The sequence below is a fragment of the Mastomys coucha genome, unplaced genomic scaffold, assembly GCF_008632895.1.
Source record: "Mastomys coucha isolate ucsf_1 unplaced genomic scaffold, UCSF_Mcou_1 pScaffold21, whole genome shotgun sequence".
NCBI lineage: Eukaryota > Metazoa > Chordata > Mammalia > Rodentia > Muridae > Mastomys > Mastomys coucha.
In genome coordinates this window covers 86,297,053-86,318,259 of record NW_022196904.1, presented here as the reverse complement: position 1 = coordinate 86,318,259, position 21,207 = coordinate 86,297,053, and the positions used below count along the sequence as shown (strand labels likewise).

The window sequence follows — 21,207 nt, the reverse complement described above, 5'->3', positions numbered from 1 at the left end:
ACACACTCTGTGCCAAGCACAAAACCCTAGGAATTCTTTTCCTGCCACACCATGAAAAAAGACTGTCTCGATCTTGACAAAAGTCCAGGAGCTCAGATAGTTCTAAGTGGCTGCCCAAATCCACCCTGTAAGAAACTGAGCTCCATTCACAATCTTTGTGGGTAATCATCCACACAAAGGAGAGGGAAAGGATTTCAGAAGGACCAACAGCAAGTGCAAGGCAGAGAACAAAACAAGCTTGGGTGTGCTCCCTACTTTGGTGTAAGAGTTAAAAAGAAAAGCCTCTGGTTAAATAGTTCAAAGGACAAGACTGAGCTGGATGGTTTGAAATCCAATAGCACAAAGGCTCCAGGACCAGTAATGGCTCTCCAACTCTATTTCTGCTCTCACGGTCAGGGCAAAGACTAGACTGCTGTCCTCCAGGAGGCTAAGGCCAGAGCACCAGAGCCACCCGAGTCCAGCAGGTGCACCAAGTGAGCCTCACATTACTAGGCATGTAGCACATATACCCACCATTCAGGGCCCTCACAGTCATGCATGTAGCAGTGACACAAGTGCTGCTCCAACTCCTCCCACTCAGGGTGGAGCCAGGGTAAGACCAGCATCGGCTTTCTCTCACTCCTAGTCCACCCCAGACAGCAGATCACAAGAGCCTGGGACAGTCACAGTACTTTCAAGGAACCAAACCCTGGGCAAGTCAGAGGAGGCCATATCGTACTGACCTACAAGTCTTTCTGCTTTCCCTTACCAGCATCTGATAACAAATGGCAATGCAAGCCAATGCCACAGGAAGAAGGGAGAGGAGAGAAAGCAAAAGTCAGACACACAGATAGTGCAAGAAGATACTACAGAGAGACTTCTGTAGCAGATCCTGGGGACCCTGAAATGCCAGGTCCTAGATCACAAAAACATAAAAGGGGCTACTCTAACTGCCTCTTTATAATAACCTCATCATTATGCATCTAACGGGTCTGATAAAAGGAAACCTTTGATAGCACTAAATAGTTTGGCATATATGTTATTTACTTTGTGTGCACTGGTGCATGTATATCCACAAGTGGGAGTCAGAGGCCAGAGGTTAATAGCAGTGTCTTCTTCAATTACTTTTTACCTATTTTTTTTTTCAGAATTAAAAATAAACAAACCAAACACCCTTAAGCTGGATATAGTGGCCCATGCCTTAAATCGCACCATTCAGGAGGCAGAGGCAGTGGATCTCTGTGAGCATGATCTATAAAGTGAGTTCTAGGACAGCCAGAAAAACCTTGTTTTGAAGAAAAAAAAAAAGATTAAAACACAAAATAAAAGAAAATATAAAATTCTAGAAGGTATTTCCCTAGTTATTAAACCAAATTGGTGGCATTATTACCTTTCCTAGTGAAAGTCATATTCCTAAGTTATCCGCAGTGACTTACAAACAGCGCTGTAACCAACTGAGTGAGGCCCGTATCTTTGGGCCTGAAGACTGAAGCTTTTCAAGCAGCTTTACAGGCTTGAGATGTAAGTCTTACACATCTGTATTCTCCCATTTTATTCTTACAGATGATATATAATTTGTGTGTGTGTGTCTGTCTGTCTGTGCATATACAGACATTAGCTATCCAGATTCAGTTCTAAGTCTGTAAAAATAAACACCTGTATTAGCCCAAAACAGTTCATAGGAATGAGAAGAACAGCTACTTATAATTTGATTTGTTTCAGTGAAATAAGCTGGACTGTCCATATACAAAGAGATAATGATTTATAATGTTTGTTAAGAAACATGAAACTTTAATTTCCAGAATAATCCTCAGTAATTTATGGGTTGAGAATTATTATCTTTATTTTGGGAGTGAAGAGGAAGACTTAAGAGAGACTTCCCCAAGAACAATGGTGTATCCTAGGCATACTTAGAACAAGAGAGTAAGTCTCCTGGTATGAAGTATCTCTCTGGCCTTGAGTCTCCACACTATTATAGTCTTCTGAGTGTCTTCTGATGAAATCTTGTTCCTTCCTTGTGCAAACAGCAAGTTAGTCCAAATATATTGATGTCTGCGCTGACGAATTCCTTACTTATGAGATCTAGTTCAATCAGGGTATGATAGCACACGCCTTTAATCCCAGCACTGGGGAGGCAGAGGCAAGCAGAATTGGAGGCCAGCATGGTCTACATACAGAGTTCTGGGCCAGCTAAGGCTGCATAGTGATGCCTTATCTCAAACAAACAAACAAAAGAGCAAATCACAATGGGAAAGTTCCAAGGTCAGTGGGGACATATTTCCTGCCTACCCAGCCCACAGACTCTTACCCGTCCAGGCAGTGTGGGAGAGGTACACCTGAGTGAGGAGACGGTGCCGCCCTGGGCCAGGATTCCGGAAGTCTGCTGGCTTGGGGTGGATCATCTGAGCCTGGCCATCTGGATACAGAACCTATAGTATGACGGAAATAGGGCAACGGAAGATAGAGGGGCTAAGAAAACTGATAACATCTACTGTGACCCTGAAATCACGAGCAGGAAGATGACTGTAGCCATTATATAAAAACTGCTTCTTAAAGGAGAAACACTTTTAATCCCAGCATTTGAGAGGCAAAGGAGGTGATCTCTGAGTTGGAGGCCAGCCTGGCTTAAAGAGAGAGGTCCGGGACAGCCAGGGCTACAAAGAAAAACCCTGCCTCAAAAATATGAAAACAGAAGGGTGCGGGGGGTTGGGGGGGAGGCAACACTAGCAGAATCAGTGTCTAGTTAATATTTCTTAAATCCCTGGTAAGTAAATGATAGGAATAGTGTATGTATTAACAGATAGCAGATAATGAGGCTAACTGTGGGAAGCCTCACAAGCACCCCACTGGAAGCTTTCCCTCCTTGGTTCTGCAGCATTTCAGGGCCCAGTATTCAGCACCTATCTAGGATACGGTGAGAAAGCATTTTCTGTAACTAGCCTCTGTAACCAGATTCCAATCAGATAGGAAAGCATTTATCTGACCATTTCTACAGAGTAATCAAAGAAGGGTCTGTTCAAACCAATAGCCAGATCTTCACATCTCAGCAATGGGGCAATGTGAGGGCCTCCCAACCGTTACCTGTGTAGTCTATTACAGGACACAGGGAACAAGCAAACTAAAGAAACAAGGCTGACACTAGGACTAGACTTGACCAGCTGTGTAAACATAGAAATCACATCATCCTTTCACTCTTGCCTCTCTCTTGCTTCTTATCCCCTTGTTCTCCATTCTCTTCCCCTCTCTCTCCATGTGGTCATGGCTGGGCCCCACTTCTCTACCTTCTTCTCTCTGCCTTTCTCTGCCTCTGCTACCCTCTTAACTCCCCCTCCCCATGCCCCAATACTCTATTGTATACTTAAAAAAAAGAAGAAAAGAAAATTAATTAATTAATTCAGGAAGTTGTGTCTGTCCACTTGCTCAAATCTTTCAAAATCTTTCACCTCTCCACATACCTTAGGCCCGCCCAAGGGCTGACAAATCTATTTTTCCCTCCCTCCCTCCCTCCCCCCCTTTCTCTCTGTGTCCATCTGTGTGTGTGTGTCTGTCTCTCTCTCACTCACTCACTTAGCAATACCTGTATTTTTATGTTCTAGGGATTCTTATCTTGCTCACTAAGCTATTTGTCCAGCCTTGTTAGCCTTACATTTATATGTTGAGTCCCTAAAGTAATGTTCAGAAGTAGAGATTTAGGGAAATAATTGAATGATTAGTGCTACGCACACTCGTCTACTCCAGTCACATCCATAATATCGGGGATAAAATCCTGATAAAGGATAAGAGGCAATAAGACTTCAAAAGGAGATCTGTGCCTCCTGGATTTCAGACTAGTCGCTGGTATCCCCTAACTCAGACGTGTTCCAGAATTATTGGATGATAATGATAATATTGGATGATTCTAATCAGATGATTGGAGACGTGTTCTCTCCAATCATCAACACGGCCTCATAATTAGGCATAAAGGTACCCCAAGAAATGATTTATAAATGGTTAAGATTGGACATGGTCTTCTGGCCGACACAATGTTTCCAACTATCCTAGTTTGTTGCCAAGCTATCCATAGCTTGCATTCTCTTTCAAAGTATCTCCCTTGCTAGAGCTGGCAACAGAAATCGTGTACATTCCTTAGAACAATAGATAGTTCACAATAGTTAGCAGTATTTTGCATACTAGAGAGTAATGAAGGGTTTCCCTCACTCTAGGACATTAGCTTATAGTGTTAGGTCGGGACTCCCCACTACCTGCCTCCAGCTAGAACCAGAGAATCAGCATAGGAATACCTAATTATCTCAACAGGGAGGGCTCCACTCCTCTTCCTCTTGCCTCACACCTAGCTACCAGATCCTGCCGACCTTGGTGTGGGGGTCGCTTGCCTACGTGACTTCAGTCTAGCAGAAGGACTGGGAGAAGAAGAAGGACTTGGACTCACAGAAGGACTAGCACTAGAACTTAGATGGGCTAGGACTCAGATTCATGCATCCGCATTCCCCTGGGGCCCAGAGCACTTGGGCCCGGGGGATGCAGCACCAGTTCAGAGGAGATAGCTGCTGCTTTAGACCCAGTATGTTTTAGATAGCCTCAGATGTACCTCAACTATTGAGCTGCCAGATTTACCATCTCTCTTTTGCAATGACTGTAAAAGTCTGATGCCATTTCTAAGAAATACATTTAGATCTTATACTTCATGTGTCGTCTCTGCCGTCATTTCTTCGCCTACTACACCTTGTCGACCTGACTAGGACCCCTGTTTCTCCCGCGGGTTGAGAGAGGCCCAGATCGGCCAGCCTGCGGCACATTAGGGCCCTGATCTAATCAAAAGATCAAATAGATTCATAATTTCATATATTTTGGGGGAGGTAGAGAAAGTAGGTCCCTCTTCCCTCCCATCTTGCTCCATGAGGTGAGCTATGAGGTGAGCAACTGCTTTACCATGTTCTCCTTACAGCTCACTTGAGGAGCAGAGCAATGAAAACAGCCAACTGGAGACTGAGACCTTTGAAACTAGGAGCTAAATCAAGTCCTTCCTTCTCAAGTTGTTTTTCTCAGATATTTGGTTACAACAGCAAAAAGTAGTAATTACAAGCTGCTTCTCTATTTTGGTCCTAGGTGTTCTGGCCCCATCCTAGAACAGAAGAAGAAAGCTGTAGGTGCCGTAGCTTCTATAACTTTGTCATCTTATTTTAAAAGAAGAGGGGAAGTGGGGAGGGTAATGGAGTGAATGTCCAGGAGGAGCTAGAATAGGGGGATGTATCCATGTCTGAAAAAACCCAAAGATTTGATAGGAGAAGGGGCACAGATAGAGCTAAGCTGGTGGAATGCTTGCCTCGCCTATACGGAACACAGGTTCTAGACCCACCAAAAAACAGTCCATACTTGCAGTACTAGCACTTGGGAGTAGAAGTGGGAAGATTGGAAGTTCAAATAGCAAGGTGGAGGCCAGCCTGAAATATGAGTCCCTGTATTAAAAGGTAGGGTGAGGGCAGGTAAGGAGAGGAGTGGGAAGGAAGAGAGGGACAAAGCAGCAGAACCCCTAAGCTTTCTCAATGAAGCTGCTTTAAAAACAGACAACATGATTGAGCATGGTGGTAAATGTCTTTAATCCCATCACCCGGGAGGCAGAAGCAGGCAGATTTCTGTGAGTTTGAGGCCAGGCCAGGCTGGTCTATGTAGAAGGTTCCAGGGCAGTCAAGAGTATAGAGAAAGCCTCTATCTGAAACCACCAAAAACTAAAACAAATTAAAAAAACACAAAACAAAAACCCAAAGAACACCCGTAATTTTAAGAAAGAATAAAGCCTCCATGAAGTCTCTGAGACATGCTCACAGTTGCATGTTTAGCACCTTTGTCTGGTATTCCAAGTATGGAAGCTGGACTTTGAAACTGCTCCAGATGTCTCATGACATGGCAGAAAGCATCCTATTACATCTCATGCAGGCAAGTGTCTGCCTGGAAGGCAGCAGAGATGTTTTAGAGTGAGTTCTTTCCAGGATAGTTTAACAGATGGCCTGTAAATCCACCTGCGATTGTTTATGCTTAATTGACTTTCTCAGAGACGCAACAAAACAAGTCTCCATCAGACTCACACTGTACATTAGGTTTACCTATGAGCTCTTAGAAAGAATACTAAGAACGCTGAGCTTAGTCTCAGGATTCTGATTTAACTGGTATAGGCTGAATGAGGACTGTTCATCAGCTAGGGTGGATGATAACCTTAAAACACAAAAAAGCACTGCAGTTACTGCTTTCTACTTGCTCAGAAGTCCTCTATGGGTATGATCTGTGAGGTATCCACATGTGGTACAGGATGTTTGATCACACTGTGAACCCTGAGGTTATGTTAGTCATTGAAATTACTTGTTTCTAATTGTGGTGTGGCTCAGCCCTTGGCACACACCTTTAATCCTGCTGGCTGGAATACAGACATGTCCTTAGTACACACATTGAATCCTTCCTACACAATGAAAGTAAAATTAGTTTGTAGAAGGAAGCCTCCTGTTGAAAGTTATGTCTAACTGAGTGGCAGACAAAGTGACAAATCAGAGAATGATTTAACAGAACAGGATATGCCCACCTCTTAGGAGAACAGAGAGGAAACTGAGGCAACATAAGAGGGAGCAGTGCAGAGGGAGAGAGGGAAGAGGCAGATTTACCAGAAGAGTTTTGCAGAGACAGGCTGCAGAGAGAGAAGACAGAGCAAGCGAGAGAAAGAGGAGGAGCCAGAAGATTAGAACAGATTGCCAAAGTTAGTATGAGGCCAAGCAGAGCAATTCAGTCAGAGGCCAAGAGAGAAATGGAATGAGTTAGTGTGGAGAGTTTGAGCCATTACAGCTAAGCTTGAACCAGCCAGAGTTCAGAAAGAACAAGGAAAGGTTGAGTTAATTCAGCAGTTAAGTCTCAGAGGGTGAAAATACTCTATCTAGGTCTAGCTAAGATTGTAGGGAGGCTAGAAGCTTCCAGGACAATTACATCAGGTGATTAAGTTACTCTTACCCTTCCTCTCGGTAGCCTGCTGTGCCTGCTGTGCCTGCTGCAGGCTGTCATCTCGCATCTTTGTCATCTCACATCCTGCATCCAATTACTTGTCCTGCCAGTGCTCACACTCATCCCTACCTCCTCAAAGTACCTCCTTTCTGCTCCTGTACATTGTTTCAGGCTGTACCACATGCTGGCATCTCTACAGAGCCTTCCTTTCTTTGACCTTCTACAGTGTGCCTAACTGTGTGCTCAAACACTGACCTTCACTTACAACTGTCTCCCCAGAGCTCCAGCACTTAGTATGTACCCTAAAGAAAGCCCACAATGCATGAATGGATGGAAGGAAAGAGAGGGGTGGCTGGAATTGTGGGGCTCACTTGCAGTCTTCACCACATCTCTTATGTGATTGTAACTTAGCATCTATCTAACTTTGGAAAAAATGCATCCTAATAATCATTTCTCTCCATCTATTAATTTTGTTTGCCACCTGACTAACCAGTAGAACTTGTTTATTTCATTTTGATAAATTCAATTTGTGTGTGTGTGTGTAAAAAGGATTAGATCTAAATCTACATTATACAAACAGAGAGGGACCTGTCACTTAGTAAAGACTTACTGGATATTTAGGGAATTATATACAGCGTCAGTGTAAAAACCTCACACACCTGGACCTTGACAGTGTTCTGGGGGTCTTGCACATGTTCCAGGGTTGCATCCACATCCAAGGCTACCACCAACCCAGATGTAAACCGCAAAGGGTTGTCTGACTCTCCTGCTGGCTCAATAATGGTAGCTGAGGCTTTGTGGATCTGTAAGCAACAAGAAAATATGCTGATTCTTAGGCTGGTGAGAGAGCTCAACAGCAAAGGCCCCTGCTACCAAGGCTGATAACCAGAGTCTGATCCCTAGGGATCAGGGAACCACACATGCGCTGTGCCCCTCCCTCCAAATTAATACATGTAATTAAAAACAATCAGAAGAAAGACCCTAGATCACTTGCTCCCCTAATCAAAGAAGCTCACTAAAGTAAATGGTTTTAAGAATCTGGACAGCTTTTGCAGAGGGGTAGCACAGACTCTGACCTGCTCTGGAAGCGGAAGATGTAGGAAGGTGCTTTGCCGCAGCATTGTCTGTAGAATTTTGATCACTTCTACAGGTTTAGATGCCATGAGTCGGGGCATAAGATCAAGGAGTTTGTCCACAAAGCTATCTTGAAGGTGGGGCAAATCCGCAATGAAACACCTGCATGAACGAACACAAAGCAACTGACCGTCCACCCACTCAGCACAGGCTAAGTCCATACTCTGCCAAGGCCTGAAGCAGGAAGAGTACTGATATGGGGAGACTTTGAGGGTCATGACTGAAATTGACAGGGACACAGTTCAGTATGCCACAGCCACATGACCAGCAGGAGAACCACACTGCTGGGCTAGATAGATAGCTTCATTAATAAATCCCATGCCTGGCGAGCATGAAGACCTGAATCCAGCCCCCAGACTCTATGAAAAGAGCCAGGAAAGAGCCAGGAGCAGCAGCATGAGCCCATATCCCAGCAATAGGGAGGTAGATATAAGAGAGAAGATGCTGGCAGCATCCAGAAGAGGCCATCAAATCCCCGGAACTGGAGTTAGAGGTGACTGAAACACCCAATGTGGGTGGTAGGGACCACTTAGTTTCACTAAAAGAACGGCAACTGCTCTTAGCAGCCCAGTCATCTCTCCAGTCTCTACTTATTTCTTTTCTCTCTCTCTCTCTCTCTCTCTCTCTCTCTCTCTCTCTCTCTCTCTCTCTCTCTCTCTCTCTCTCTCTCTCTCTCTCTCTCTCTCTCTCTCTCTTGCCCAGACTCTTACTATGTAGCAATGGCTAGTCTGGTAGTTGACTAGGCTGGCCTCAAATTTACAGAGAACCCCCCTGCCTCTGTCTCCAAAGTGCTGATACTGAAAGTATGTGTCACTATACCTAGCTTGTTATTATTTAACTATAAAGTTAAAGAATAGCTAGATATGGTAGCACACAACAATAATCCTAGCACTTGGGAAGTATAGGCAGGAGGATCTGTAGTTCATGGCCAGCTTTAGCAATACAGGAAGTTTAATGCTTGCCTAGGCTACTTGAGACCCTGCCTCAAAAAAGCAAAGAACAAAGCCAGGCATACTCGTATACCTGTAATCCTACCATTCAGAAGGCTAAGGCAGGAGGATCAATACTTCAAAGCCAGTCTGGGCAACACAGCAAGATCTTTTCTCAAGCAAAAACATAAGAACATTGAGAATTTTTTTTGGTAGCTCAGCTAAGTGCAGAGAATCCAAGTGGCTCCTGATGTTTTTATCATTTAGTTGTCTGTTTACTTTTGAAGCTCTAGACTCAGAACGGTTTCTACATCGTTAAAGAAAACACCACATTAGGGCACACCGACAGCAGCCCAGGAAAGATACCTGATCTTGTTTGGTGCCAGTTATTTTCTGTATAAAGAAGATGGAAAAAAAAAATCCTAAGAGTTACAAAATACTCACCTTTGAAAAAAATCCACTTCCTGTAAAAATTTTTCACACATTCCAAATAAGGGGTCAACTCTGTAGGGAAAAAAGTAAGTGTAAAAAACTTGTGACTCTTAACTAAGGAGTGAGGACGAGAAGTCCCAGAAACCTGAGCTTCGGTGAGAGGCGAGGGACTGTGTTACACTGTAAAACTGAGCTCTTAAGACAACAGCAAGAAGCAAAGGCAGTGCTCTCTCTGAGGGCCAGGGGCCAGGAGCAGGATGTAATCTGACCCTAGCACAAACTTTGAAATATCTAAAAAGAAATAAGCTCTCTTAGGTGAGCTCCCTAAATCTTACTCATTGTTAACCTTAGAGAGAGCTGTGAACGCATCTGCCTGCATCCTTAGGAGAATGCCACCTATTTGCCCAGCTCCATCCTTACCCTCTAGTGGTTCGTGCAGTTACTATAAGCTGCAGAGCTTTGGCCTGAAGCCTCATGTGGTGTATGATCACAACCTGCTTATTTTCCACACCACTGTACATAAACTCCATTTTGTAGGTTTCTTCCATGATCTATAAGGAAAAGACAATTATTACCAATCAGTAAACTATCCTGGAAGGAAGGGCTTTCTCCCCTTAACTGAGGAACTGTGGACCGCTGATGGCTTCTGAGCAGAGTCAGTTTTCTTTATGAGTAAGGCTCTGGTAGGCTAACCATACCCCAGTGGGTGGACTTACACCCATGTAGGCAGCATGAACTAGGCCCAACACATCATTTTTAAAACACACACATACACACAAAATTAGGAGGTAGGGGTAGATTTAGTAAAAGTGAATATAAAAATACATTGTATAAGCTGGCTGTGGTGGCACATGCCTTTAATACCCAGCACTCCAAAGGCTAAGGCAGAAGGATCTCTGAGTTCAAAGCCAGCCTAGTCTACAGAGGGAGTTCCAAGATTCCCTATGCATGGCTACATAGAGAAACCCTGTCTTATAAAACTAAAACAAACAAAAAACCCCAAACAAACAAAACCCAATGTATGAAATTATCAAAGAATTAATAAAAATATTAAACAATCTCAAAATCAATTTACATGTATTTTTAGATGAAAGACTCACAACTGTATTGGGTTTTAATCCATATGGAACAAATACTAATATAAATAGTATAATAAAAAATTGTGTGTATGTATATGTATGTATGTGATATGTGAGAGAGTGTGGGTACTTTATGTAAGTTCCAGGAACTGAATTCAGGTTATCAGGCCTACACAGTAAGCACTATGACCACCCACCACACTAGAAATATGTAGAACACAAAGGAATCTCAGAATCATATAATTCAACTGCCACATTTTATAGAGGAGGAAACTCCAAGAAACTCAAATAGCTTGGTCAATTTATTACCTTGTCAGATGGAGAAGACTTGGGACTAAAACCCAAGTCCCCTGACTCCAAGGCCCAGTGCTTGCACAGTCACACAGGCCTAGTTCTAACTAGTTCTACCAGAGCCTGAAGTCTCAGAAGCCAGGAGACAGGCCATAGGAAGACCTCTGACATGTCTGAGGAGTCTCTTACCTGTTTTGCTGCTGCTGAGGCCAAATCACTCTGCTTTAGATACAAGGGGGCAGCCACATTCCACAGCTTTTCCTGTAAGGCCTTCTCAGACATGAAAGAAGAGACAGATGCAGACATTACAAAACTGGGAAAACTGATACAACGTTGAGATTTGTGGTTTTGCTTTGCTGTGAGAATGACCACGCTCAGGGCTTCCTCTCTATCACTCTTACTATTTGAAGCAAGTAAAGCCTTCCCTAAGCAGAAGTAGAATGGCAGCTGGCACTCAGACAGATGGCTGTCTGGAAACAGGAGTGACAAAACCCTCACTAAAATCAGCAGGCAAGTCAGCCCTGGGGCCTTGTTCACAGGGTCCCCGCACTAAGCTGAGCAACCTAAGCTGTCACATTTGCACCTGTATTCAGTGTCCTGAGATGCACCCTGTCACTTAACCAACTACAAGTCAGCCAGCTTTCCCACATTCTCCTTTTTCTCGATTTCTCTGCAGTTGCACTCTCACCAACAGCCACAGATTTCACTACAGACCCGTCTGTTCACCTATCCACTTATGTCTGTGACCCAGCTTCAGTCAATTCTGCTGTGGAACATTATTCTCAGGGAGCTTAGAGCATCCTTATGTAATGCGTAGCCCAGGCTGGCCTCAAACACGATTCTCATGTCTCAGCCTGATGATCTATCTATTCTATTGACTATTCTACTCTATGAATTCAGCATATTACAGTTTGACAACTGTGATAGATTGTATCTGTCTGTTTGTTTTGTTGTTTTTAGGTCTGTGAACCACATGCATGCCTAGAAGGGCAGAAGAGAACAATCTATCTCCTGGAACTGGAGTTACAAATGGTTGTGAGCCATCTTGTGGGTGCTGGGCCAGTATGTTTTAAATTAGTAGCGAGACTCTTGCAGGAATCTCGTGAATAAGTACTCTGACACCGGTGAGAGCAGAAGAGGGGAGATGTTATCAGTGGGCTGAAGCCGATAGTTCCTGAGAGGCCTCAATGCTAAGCCCAGTTGGTATTTTCCTTTTATTCTCTAAAAACTCCAAGCTGTGGCAGGCAAGCAAGATTTTTACAGAAAGCATAAGTGACAGTCATCAGGTTGTTAAGGGCAACAACCAATTGTTTCAGCTATTTCTGCAGGTCACTCTGTTCCGAGTAGCAAGTGTAGTCATGCTTAGCAAATAGGCAGTACAAGCAGTACTTTAAGTAAGTCACTAAGTAAATCTACCTTATTCTACTCCAAGACAGGTTCATTCTCATAATAAGTTTAGGAAATCCAGTGGACACTTTGCACTGCAGCACATTCCAGTGTGGGCTAGTGACACTGCAGGTGCTCAGTCGTCATGCATATCTGGCAGCATCACACCAACAGCAGTAGGTTCAAGATGCGGCATAACAGAAAACTGTTAAATACATACTTCTAACAATTTCTCATATAAAACTTTTATACAGGTTGTTGTTGGAGTAGAATGCATTTGTATCTCTTTTTTGGGGGGGAGGGAGTACATAATATTACACTGTAATTATTTTGTTACACTGTAGTGTGATTCTCCACACAGACCATTACCACCATAGGCCTAAGGGTTAAGTAGATGCCACAATTTATTTAGCTCCTCCCTATTATAGACTGTCTCAGGATCCAGACTGAATAAATAACCAGCATAGTTGAGCAATGTCTTCTCATTCCCGTCTGATATTTTCTCCTAAGAAAAGTGGACTTCGTTTTTCTTTTTCAGTAAGCCAGGGTCTCATGCCAGCAATCTTGCTCTGTATTCCCATTGTGCTTTCTTGCCCCCAGCTGGGAATTAAACTCAGGTCCTCGCTTGTGCTAGGTGTGGTCTAGCCTGAGCTACCGCACCAGCTGCTTTCAGTTTGAAAGCAGTTTCACTAAGTTGCCTAGACTAGCCATGAATTTACAATCCTGCTGTTTCCTGTTCCTTGAACAGGTAGATTATAGGTTCTGTGCCAACATAAGTCTGGGCAGTTGGCCCTTTTAAGAGCAAAGAATTAGCCTTTCAACTTGGACAAACAGAATCAGCAATTTAAGGAAATAGTATAAAAGTTTATGCAAATCTGTGACCAATCCCATTATATGGAACACTTAAAGATTCCTAGTATCCTCCATGGCCTCTGCATCTGCTCCTGTCTCCAAGTACCTGTCCTGACTTCCTTCAGTGATGATCAGAGATATGGAAGTGTAAGCCAAACAAACCCTTTCCTCCTCAAGTTGGTTTTGGTCAGGGTGTTTCAACCCAGCAGGAGAAAGCCTAAGAAACTATATGAGTTAACATTTATTTAAATACAATACAACATGCTGGAGACCTGTGATTTTCCCATTGTTGGATGGTTTCACAGAACAGTAAGTTTTTCTATTTAGGGTCTTAAGCACTCCTGGATCAATTCAGAGTCATTCTTAGCATCAAAAATCATAAACACACTGGATCCAAACAAACCTTAATGAGGAGCAGCTGACACTGAAGATAGGTGGCAGAGAAGTCAGCCACCCCTGCCAATTCAGATTGAAGTTCTCCAAGTCTTTGCAGATCTCTACAGTAAAAACAAAACCAGAAAAAAAACACACACATAAGAAAACCAACTCAGGCTAGATAGAGCAGAAGGATAAAGCCACAAATTATGTGAAGGTCAAGTCACAACTGTTAACCATTTTACAGCTAGAAACTGGTCCAAGTAACGGCTGACAATACCAGTGCTGGGGTGGCTATAATGAAATCAGGCCACACATCTTCCAGCCTCTATTTTAAATTTTTAAAAAGCAGTTTACTCTTATACATTCATTTGTAAACATAACTACTTGAACTTCTGGTTTGTTTGGAAAGTCCATTATGTCAAATGATATTTTGCTGTGGCACACGGGTAAAAAGATGGTTTTGGCCGGGTGGTGGTGGCACACGCCTTTAATCCCAGCACTTGGGAGGCAGAGGCAGGTGGATTTCTGAGTTCGAGGCCAGCCTGGTCTACAGAGTGAGTTCCAGGTCAGCCAGGGCTATACAGAGAAACCCTGTCTCAAAATATCAAAAAAAAAAAAAGATGGTTTTGTAGGAACAGATACACAAAAGAATGTTCTCCAGAGGTAGACACAGGTAAAAGGATGTTTTGATATAGCAAATATGTGAAAGGACAGATGAAAAAGCGTAAATGTAACCCCACAGACAGCAGGAGACAAGCACTGAGCATTGGTTTGGTTTGCTCTGCCTCATTATTCCTCAATAACAATACTCATGTATTGGTTCACCTTACATAGTGTTGTTGATCTCCCCTAGTGGTGACGCCAGAGAGAAAATCGCCCAAGAACTGCTTGTGAGGTTCCTGTGGTGGCAGCTTGCTGCTTCTAAGGCCTCACCTCAGGCCGGTTGGCAAGCCTGTGGTTTCTTCAGTATTAAACTACAACTGCTGATTCGGGAGTGGTATCTGTCTGCCTAGAGGACTGGACCGCAGCTGCTGAGTCGTATTTGGTGTTTGCTACTGGACTGCACTGCTGCCAAAGGAGAATGAGCTTGCCCCCAAAGAACTACTGCTGGACAAGTTTTCTTCCCTCATCCTAATAACTTTTCTCTTCCACTGCCTCTGCTGGGTGATGGGCTAGAGGAGAGCTTGAACATTTATTTAAAGTAGGTTGCAAAAAACTTATACCTACAATTACTGTTATAAAGCCTTATTTTTTTCATCAAAAGTTTTAGGCTGCCAGGTAGTGGTGATGCATGCCTTTAATCCCAGCTCTTGGGAGGCAGAGGCAGGCGGATTTTTCTGAGTTTGAGGCCAGTTTGGTCTACAGAGTGAGTTCCAGGGCAGCCAGGGCTACACAGAGAAACCCTGTCTCGAAAAAAAGAAACAAACAAACAAAAAAAAGAAACAAAAAAAAGTTTTAGGCTGAGAAATAATTCTTAGGGAAATAGTCAATAGAAATGACTTATGCTCCATAACATTCATTGCTATGTGGACTATTATATTAAAATTTAGTGACTAAAGATCTATGAGAGAAATATTGCTAAGTAAATTATGGTACAGCCAATAAAATAGTTTATATCTATAAAAAAACTAAATGGAATCTCAAATGGCTGAGAACACTTAAAGAAATGTTCAACATCCTTATCCATCAGGGAAATGCAAATCAGCTTTGAGATTCCATCTTACCCCTGTCAGAATGGCTAAGATCAAAAACACAAGTGACAGCTCATGCTGGTGAGGATGTGGAGCAAGGGGAACACCTCCATTGCTAGTCGGAGTGCAAACTTGTAGAGTTACTATAGAAATCAATATGGCAGTTCCTTAGAAAATTAGGAATCAAGACCCAGCTATATTATACTCTTTGGGGTACACTCAAAGGATGCTTCATCCTATGACAAGGTCACTTGCTCAGCCATGTTTATTGCAGCTTTTTTGATAGTAGCCAGAAAGTTGTAAATACTCCAGATGTCTCTCAACCAAAGACTGGATAAAGAAAATGTAGTATATATACACAATGAAGTATTACTTAGCTGTTAAAAACAATGGCATCATGAAATTTGCAGGCAAATGGATTCAACTACTAAAGACCATCCTGAGTGAGGTAACCCAGAACCAGATAGAGAAACATGGTATGCCCTCACTTGTAGCAGACGTTAGCTGTTAAGTAAGGATAATAATGCTACAATTCACAGACCCAGAGAGGCTAAGTAACAAGGAGGGATCAAGGGGGAATATATGGATCTCCCTGTAACGGGAAATAGAATAGATTCTGTGGGGGGACTGGGGCTGTGGGAGGATGAGAACAGTAGGGATCAGGTGAGGGAGAGAGTAGGGGGTAAAAGGGACAGAGGAAGAGAGTAGTGGGAGAGAGTACTGGAACTGGGGGTTATTTAGGGGAGCAATGTAGAAAACTAGTGTAGTGGAAACTCCTTGGAGTGACCTTAGCGAAGTCCCCTAGCAGTGGGGGATACGAGCCTGACCTGACCGTCTTCTATAACCAGGCAAGCTCCTAGCAACGGACCAGAACATCAACCCAGCCACAAAACCTTCAACCTACAACCTTTCCTGTCCTCAAGACATACTAAGATAATGGTGGCACAGGACCTGTGGGAGTGGCCAACCATTTTCTGACCCAACTTGAGGCCCAGGCCACGAGAGCAAGCCCACAAGTGACACTGCCTAGACTGCCAGGAACCAGAAGCAGGACAGCCTAGAGACCTAGGATTCAACCAAACATGACTGGCAAAAAAAAAGTCAATAAAGATTGAAAAAAAATTGATACTGCTACTTGTGGTGCTGTACACTTTAATCCCAGCACTTGGGAGGCAGAGGCAGGCGGATCTTTGAGTTTGAAGTCTGTCTGGTCTACACAATGACATCTAGAATAGTCATGGCTCTATAGAGAGACACTCTTAAAAACTTGAAAATATTTTCAAAGTTCTATGGGCAAAAATATACAGGACTGGAGAGCTAGTTCAGTGGGTAAAGCATGTGTTGCTCTTGCAGAGAATCCAAGTTTGGTTCTCTGTACCCACATGGCAGTTCACAACTATCCTCAACTGCAGTTCCAGAAAAGCAACAACATCTGGCAACCTCCAGAAGGCACCAAACACAAAGGTAGTGCACATATACACATGCTGGCAAACCACACACATATAAAATATGTAAAACACATATATACATAAATACTTAGCCATTTTCCACTTTTAACTGAGCTCTGATTCTGTTCCAGAGAATATTATCCTCAAACCCATCTCTAGGTAATGAGTTGGATCCAACTAAGCCAACTAGTACTTGTCATCCTAAGGAGGCTAGAGGCCAAGATGTCTTCCTCTGTCTTGTCTCTCTCCCAGTAGCTAGAGCTTACCTACTGACAAGAGTCTAGGACCCTCCTGTCTTTGCTTCCACAAACCAGGATTACAAGCACATGCCCCGCCACTCCCACCTTTTTTAAAATGTGAGTACTAGTGATCCAAACTCAGGTCCTGCCAGAAAGCAGTTTACCTACTGAGCCATCTCCCCAGCCCCTGCCTCATTATTTTTCAATGACAACATAAAAAGTCTATACATAAAATTTCCTAGGAAAGCTGAAAGTTTGGATCACATGAGAAGCTATTTCAGGCATAGCAGATTACTTTGTAGCCTGGACAAAACTGTCCATTGAACTAGCACCTCACTTTAATCTCATGCTCAGAGGGAAGCATCATGATAATTTTTTTGTTTTGTTTTTTTGTTTGTTTGTTTTTTGAGACAAGGTTTCTCTGTATAGCCCTGGCTGTCCTGGAGCTCACTCTATAGACCAGGCTGGCCTGGAACTCAGAAATCCGCCTGCCTCTGCCTCCCAAGTGCTGGGATTAAAGGCATGTACCACCACTGCCCAGGACGCATCATGATAATTAATGCTGCCTCCTAGACACCCTGCTGGTAGGAAGGAGGTGCCCACAACCAAGCCCAGAGCAAATATAGCTAGTGATTGACAACATGGATGTCTATGCATATCATCTCATGTGTTAGAGTGGCCTGCTCTGTCCAATCTCATAGAAGGAAAGACCCTGGGTTATCCATGTCTATGAACTACAATCTTGGTGGCCAGCTAGTTTTTGCCATTCACTTCTCCAGTGTGTCTCTTCCAAATTCAGACCCATTCTACTTCTGAAGCAATTACTATCAGTAATACTCTGCGCTCTGTTACTATTAAAAGAACACTGCCAAGCTGATCATGCACTCAGTGCCTCCAGGTCTCATGTTAGTCCACTGCCCTGGATGGTAGCAATGGTTCTCGGATTCATAGAGCAGGTTACAACCCTACCCAATTAGCTGTGAGAAACCTCACCTACTGACAGGCAAAAATGGAAACTGCTAGTCATGGGCAAAGTCCTTTAGGCTCCAGTATGTCCTTATGTCCATCTTTATGTCAGGAAGCGCTAGTCTAGAACCCATTGTAAAACTGTGAACCCCTTTAAAGTGAAAGGTACAAAGAGTACCTTCTGTGTGCAACTGTACTGTTGCTGAGTATTTCCTTACTTGAGTTCATTTGTAATCCTCACAACATGAATTGTAGTTAATCTGTCTCATGGAGCATGAAACCAAAGAACATTACCTGGTTTGACCAAGATCACAGAATTAAAAACTGGCAAAATCAGGACACAAACCCAGGCCTGTCTGACTCTAAAACCCTTTTCTTTAACCATTATCATATAATTTCCCATTTATTTATTTATTTGCTATTAATTTTTTATTTGTGAAATATATAAAACATTAATAAACAAACCAAACTAAAAACCAGCTATACTGAACTATATTTCTACAATGTGATTTGGCAGGGCAAAAATGCCCCCCTCAGAAACACACACCAACGATCCTTGGTCCTTAAAGCTAATAAACGGCATTTTTAAAATATTAAAGCTTAATTCCTTTAATCTCAGAACTCAGGAGTCAGAGGCAGGTGGATCTCTGAGTTTGAGGCAAGTCTGGTCTACAAAGCTATTTTCAGTAGAGCCACAATTACACAGGAAAACACTGTCACAAACAAAGCAACAAACAAATAAAGCAAGCAAGCTAGTGTGGTGTGTACACTTGTGACACAGAGGCAGGAGGATCAGAATTTGGGTGCAGCTTCCTTCCACAGAAAATTTTGAGACCATTCTCAGCCATACGAAACTGGTCTCAAACTGAAAAATGAAACAAAATAAAAACAAAAGAAAGTACAAATATATTGTGATTTTAAAATGAAAAAAAAAATCACAATTTACAAAGTAGCCCAAATTTGTTAATTTTTAATTGGTTTACATTTATTTACTATCTCGTTTTTGTGTGCCTCTGTTGGCATGGGTCACAACATATATGTGGAGATGAGAGGACATGTTTTAGAGTCTATGCTCGCCTACCATGTGGGTTCTAGTGATGGATCTTAGACTGTTAGGATTGGCAACAAGCACCTTTACTTGATGAACCATCTTGCTTGCCCTAAATTTGTTAATCTTTAAAATCACTATTAAAAATATATTTAAAAAAAAAAAAAGCCAGACCTGCAAGCACATTTTTAATCCCAGCACTTAGAAGGCAGAGGCAGGCTGACTTTTGGTCTACATAGCAAGTTCCAGAAAAGCCAGGCTACATAACAGACCTTGTTTCAAGAACAAAATACTTTGGATGTCCAGATGTTCATGGCTACAATTTCCTTTCAACCTCTTCTATGCTCTAAACATCAAAGGTAGATGGGTCTCTGGGATCTGAGCCACTCCTTTGGGCTTCGCATCTCATTGTGCTAGATGCTTTAACCTGAAACAGGAGGCTGCAGGGACCAAGCTTTAGTCCTTCTCTGTAATGAACTCTTCTCCTCCTTCAGTTGGCTAACTTCTCATTCTTCTGTCACCATGCAGAGCAGTGGTTCTCAGCCCTCTTAATGCTGCAACCCTTCAATACAGTTGTGGTGGCCCTCAACCATAAAATTATTTTCATTGCTACTGCTACTTCATAACTGTAGTTTTGCTACTGCTGTAAATCACAATGTAAATATCTGTGTTTTCCAACAGTCTTAGGTAACCCCTGTGAAAGGGTCATTTGAGCCAGGGGTCAGACCATCATTCTTGCTTAAGTTGTCACAATTATTGTTTGTAGCAAACATTTCTGAATCCCTATAAGGATCCCAGACACAGTGGTGAAGGGAAAGCAACTATGTAAAGATAAAATAAAGTAAGGGGCTGGAGAGATGGCTCAGAGGTTAAGAGCACTGACTGCTCTTCTAGAGGTCCTGAGTTCAATTTCCAGCAACCACATGGTGGATCACAACCATCTGCAATGGGATCTGATGCCCTCCTCTGGTGTGTCTGAAGAGAGCAATAGTGTACTCATATACATAAAATAAATAAATAAATAAATCTTAAAATAAAATTTCCCTGAGCTCTTGCTGAACTAGTCAGAATTCCCACAGATGAGAGTCTGATAAACTCTGAATGTTGCTAGGATGACAATGAAGGGCAGTAACTATGAGAGTAAAGCTTGTTTCACATCATTAGCAACGAATATGTGGCCCTGGGTGTACATAAAGCTCCAACTAATACTTACTTTTTAACAACTATAAAAATGGTAGAATTTGGGATGCAGAGGCAGGTAGATCTCTGTAAGTTCAAGGCCAGCCTGGTCTACAAAATAAGCTGTAGGACAGTTAGGAGTATGTAGAGAAACTCTGTCTCAAAAAAAGGTAATTTTTGAAGAATTTTAGGGCTCATCACTTTTTCATGTTCACACATGTTTGTATATATGCACATGCACAGTGGCCAGAGAACCACTGTGGGTGTCAGTCATCCTCAGCACCATCCAGCTGTGTTGAGACAGTCCATCTTTGGCCCAGAGCTCACCAGTAAGGTTTGATTGGCTGATCAACAAGACCTAGGGATCTGACAGTGTACACATCACCCACACTGGGCTTAGAGGCAACACCCAGCCTTGTTATATGGTTCCAGGCACCGAGTCCAGGTCCTATTGCAAGCACTTTGCCAACCACGCATCTCCATCAGGCCAAACCATAGGATCATCTGCTCTAATCTGACACTACTGCATATCACACAACAGGAACTTCAGTGTCACACTAGCTACATTCACATTCTGGTCCTGACAAGTCTCGCAATGTCGATAAAGCAGAATGGGCCCTCAGTAGCTATTGTTCCACTGCTTCCCTTCCCATGTTTCCCTACTGTCTTGATTACTCTCCTGTGAATGCACTCAAGCCAGAAACATAATGCCCAGGACACTAGAACAGAGGTCTTGCCAGATCAAAGCCTGTAAGAACAACTGCCAGATGACTTGAATTCAATCCCCAAGGCCCAAAGAGTAGAAAGAAAGAACCAATTCCTGCATGTTAGGCTTTTATCTCCACACGGGGGATGTAGCGGGAGCACACACACACACACACACACACACACACACAGAGAGAGAGAGAGAGAGAGAGAGAGAGAGAGAGAGAGAGAGAGAGAGAGAGAGAGAGAGAGAGAGAGAGGTATATATAGACATCAGCTCATGAAGACAATGCAGCCCAGCAGGTGTTTACTGAGACCTGCTAACAGTGCCACAGCTAAAGAAGCTAAACAAGTTGGCTTGTGTTTATGCATTCTACATTTGCTTTAGTGCCAACAGGATAAATCATCAAGGACAAGCCCTAGATGCTTAATTAGATGGGAATGAATCCGGAATCAAAGCTTATTTTCCTGGGCTTGGTGCCAGAAGCCT

At 43.0% G+C, this 21,207-nt stretch overlaps 1 protein-coding gene across 1 annotated transcript in view; it reads right to left on the bottom strand.

Annotated features, from left to right (window-relative positions):
* Nucleotides 1-21,207, bottom strand: part of Ints4 (integrator complex subunit 4) — a 61,916-nt gene that overhangs the window by 1,165 nt on the left and 39,544 nt on the right. Inside the window, exons 16-22 of the mRNA XM_031387422.1 lie at nt 13,467-13,560; nt 11,015-11,095; nt 9,876-10,006; nt 9,468-9,527; nt 8,037-8,196; nt 7,620-7,763; nt 2,288-2,408 (exon numbers count right to left, since the gene is read on the bottom strand). Of these exons, the coding sequence (XP_031243282.1) occupies nt 2,288-2,408; nt 7,620-7,763; nt 8,037-8,196; nt 9,468-9,527; nt 9,876-10,006; nt 11,015-11,095; nt 13,467-13,560 (791 nt within the window). The remainder of the gene's footprint in view (nt 1-2,287; nt 2,409-7,619; nt 7,764-8,036; nt 8,197-9,467; nt 9,528-9,875; nt 10,007-11,014; nt 11,096-13,466; nt 13,561-21,207) is intronic.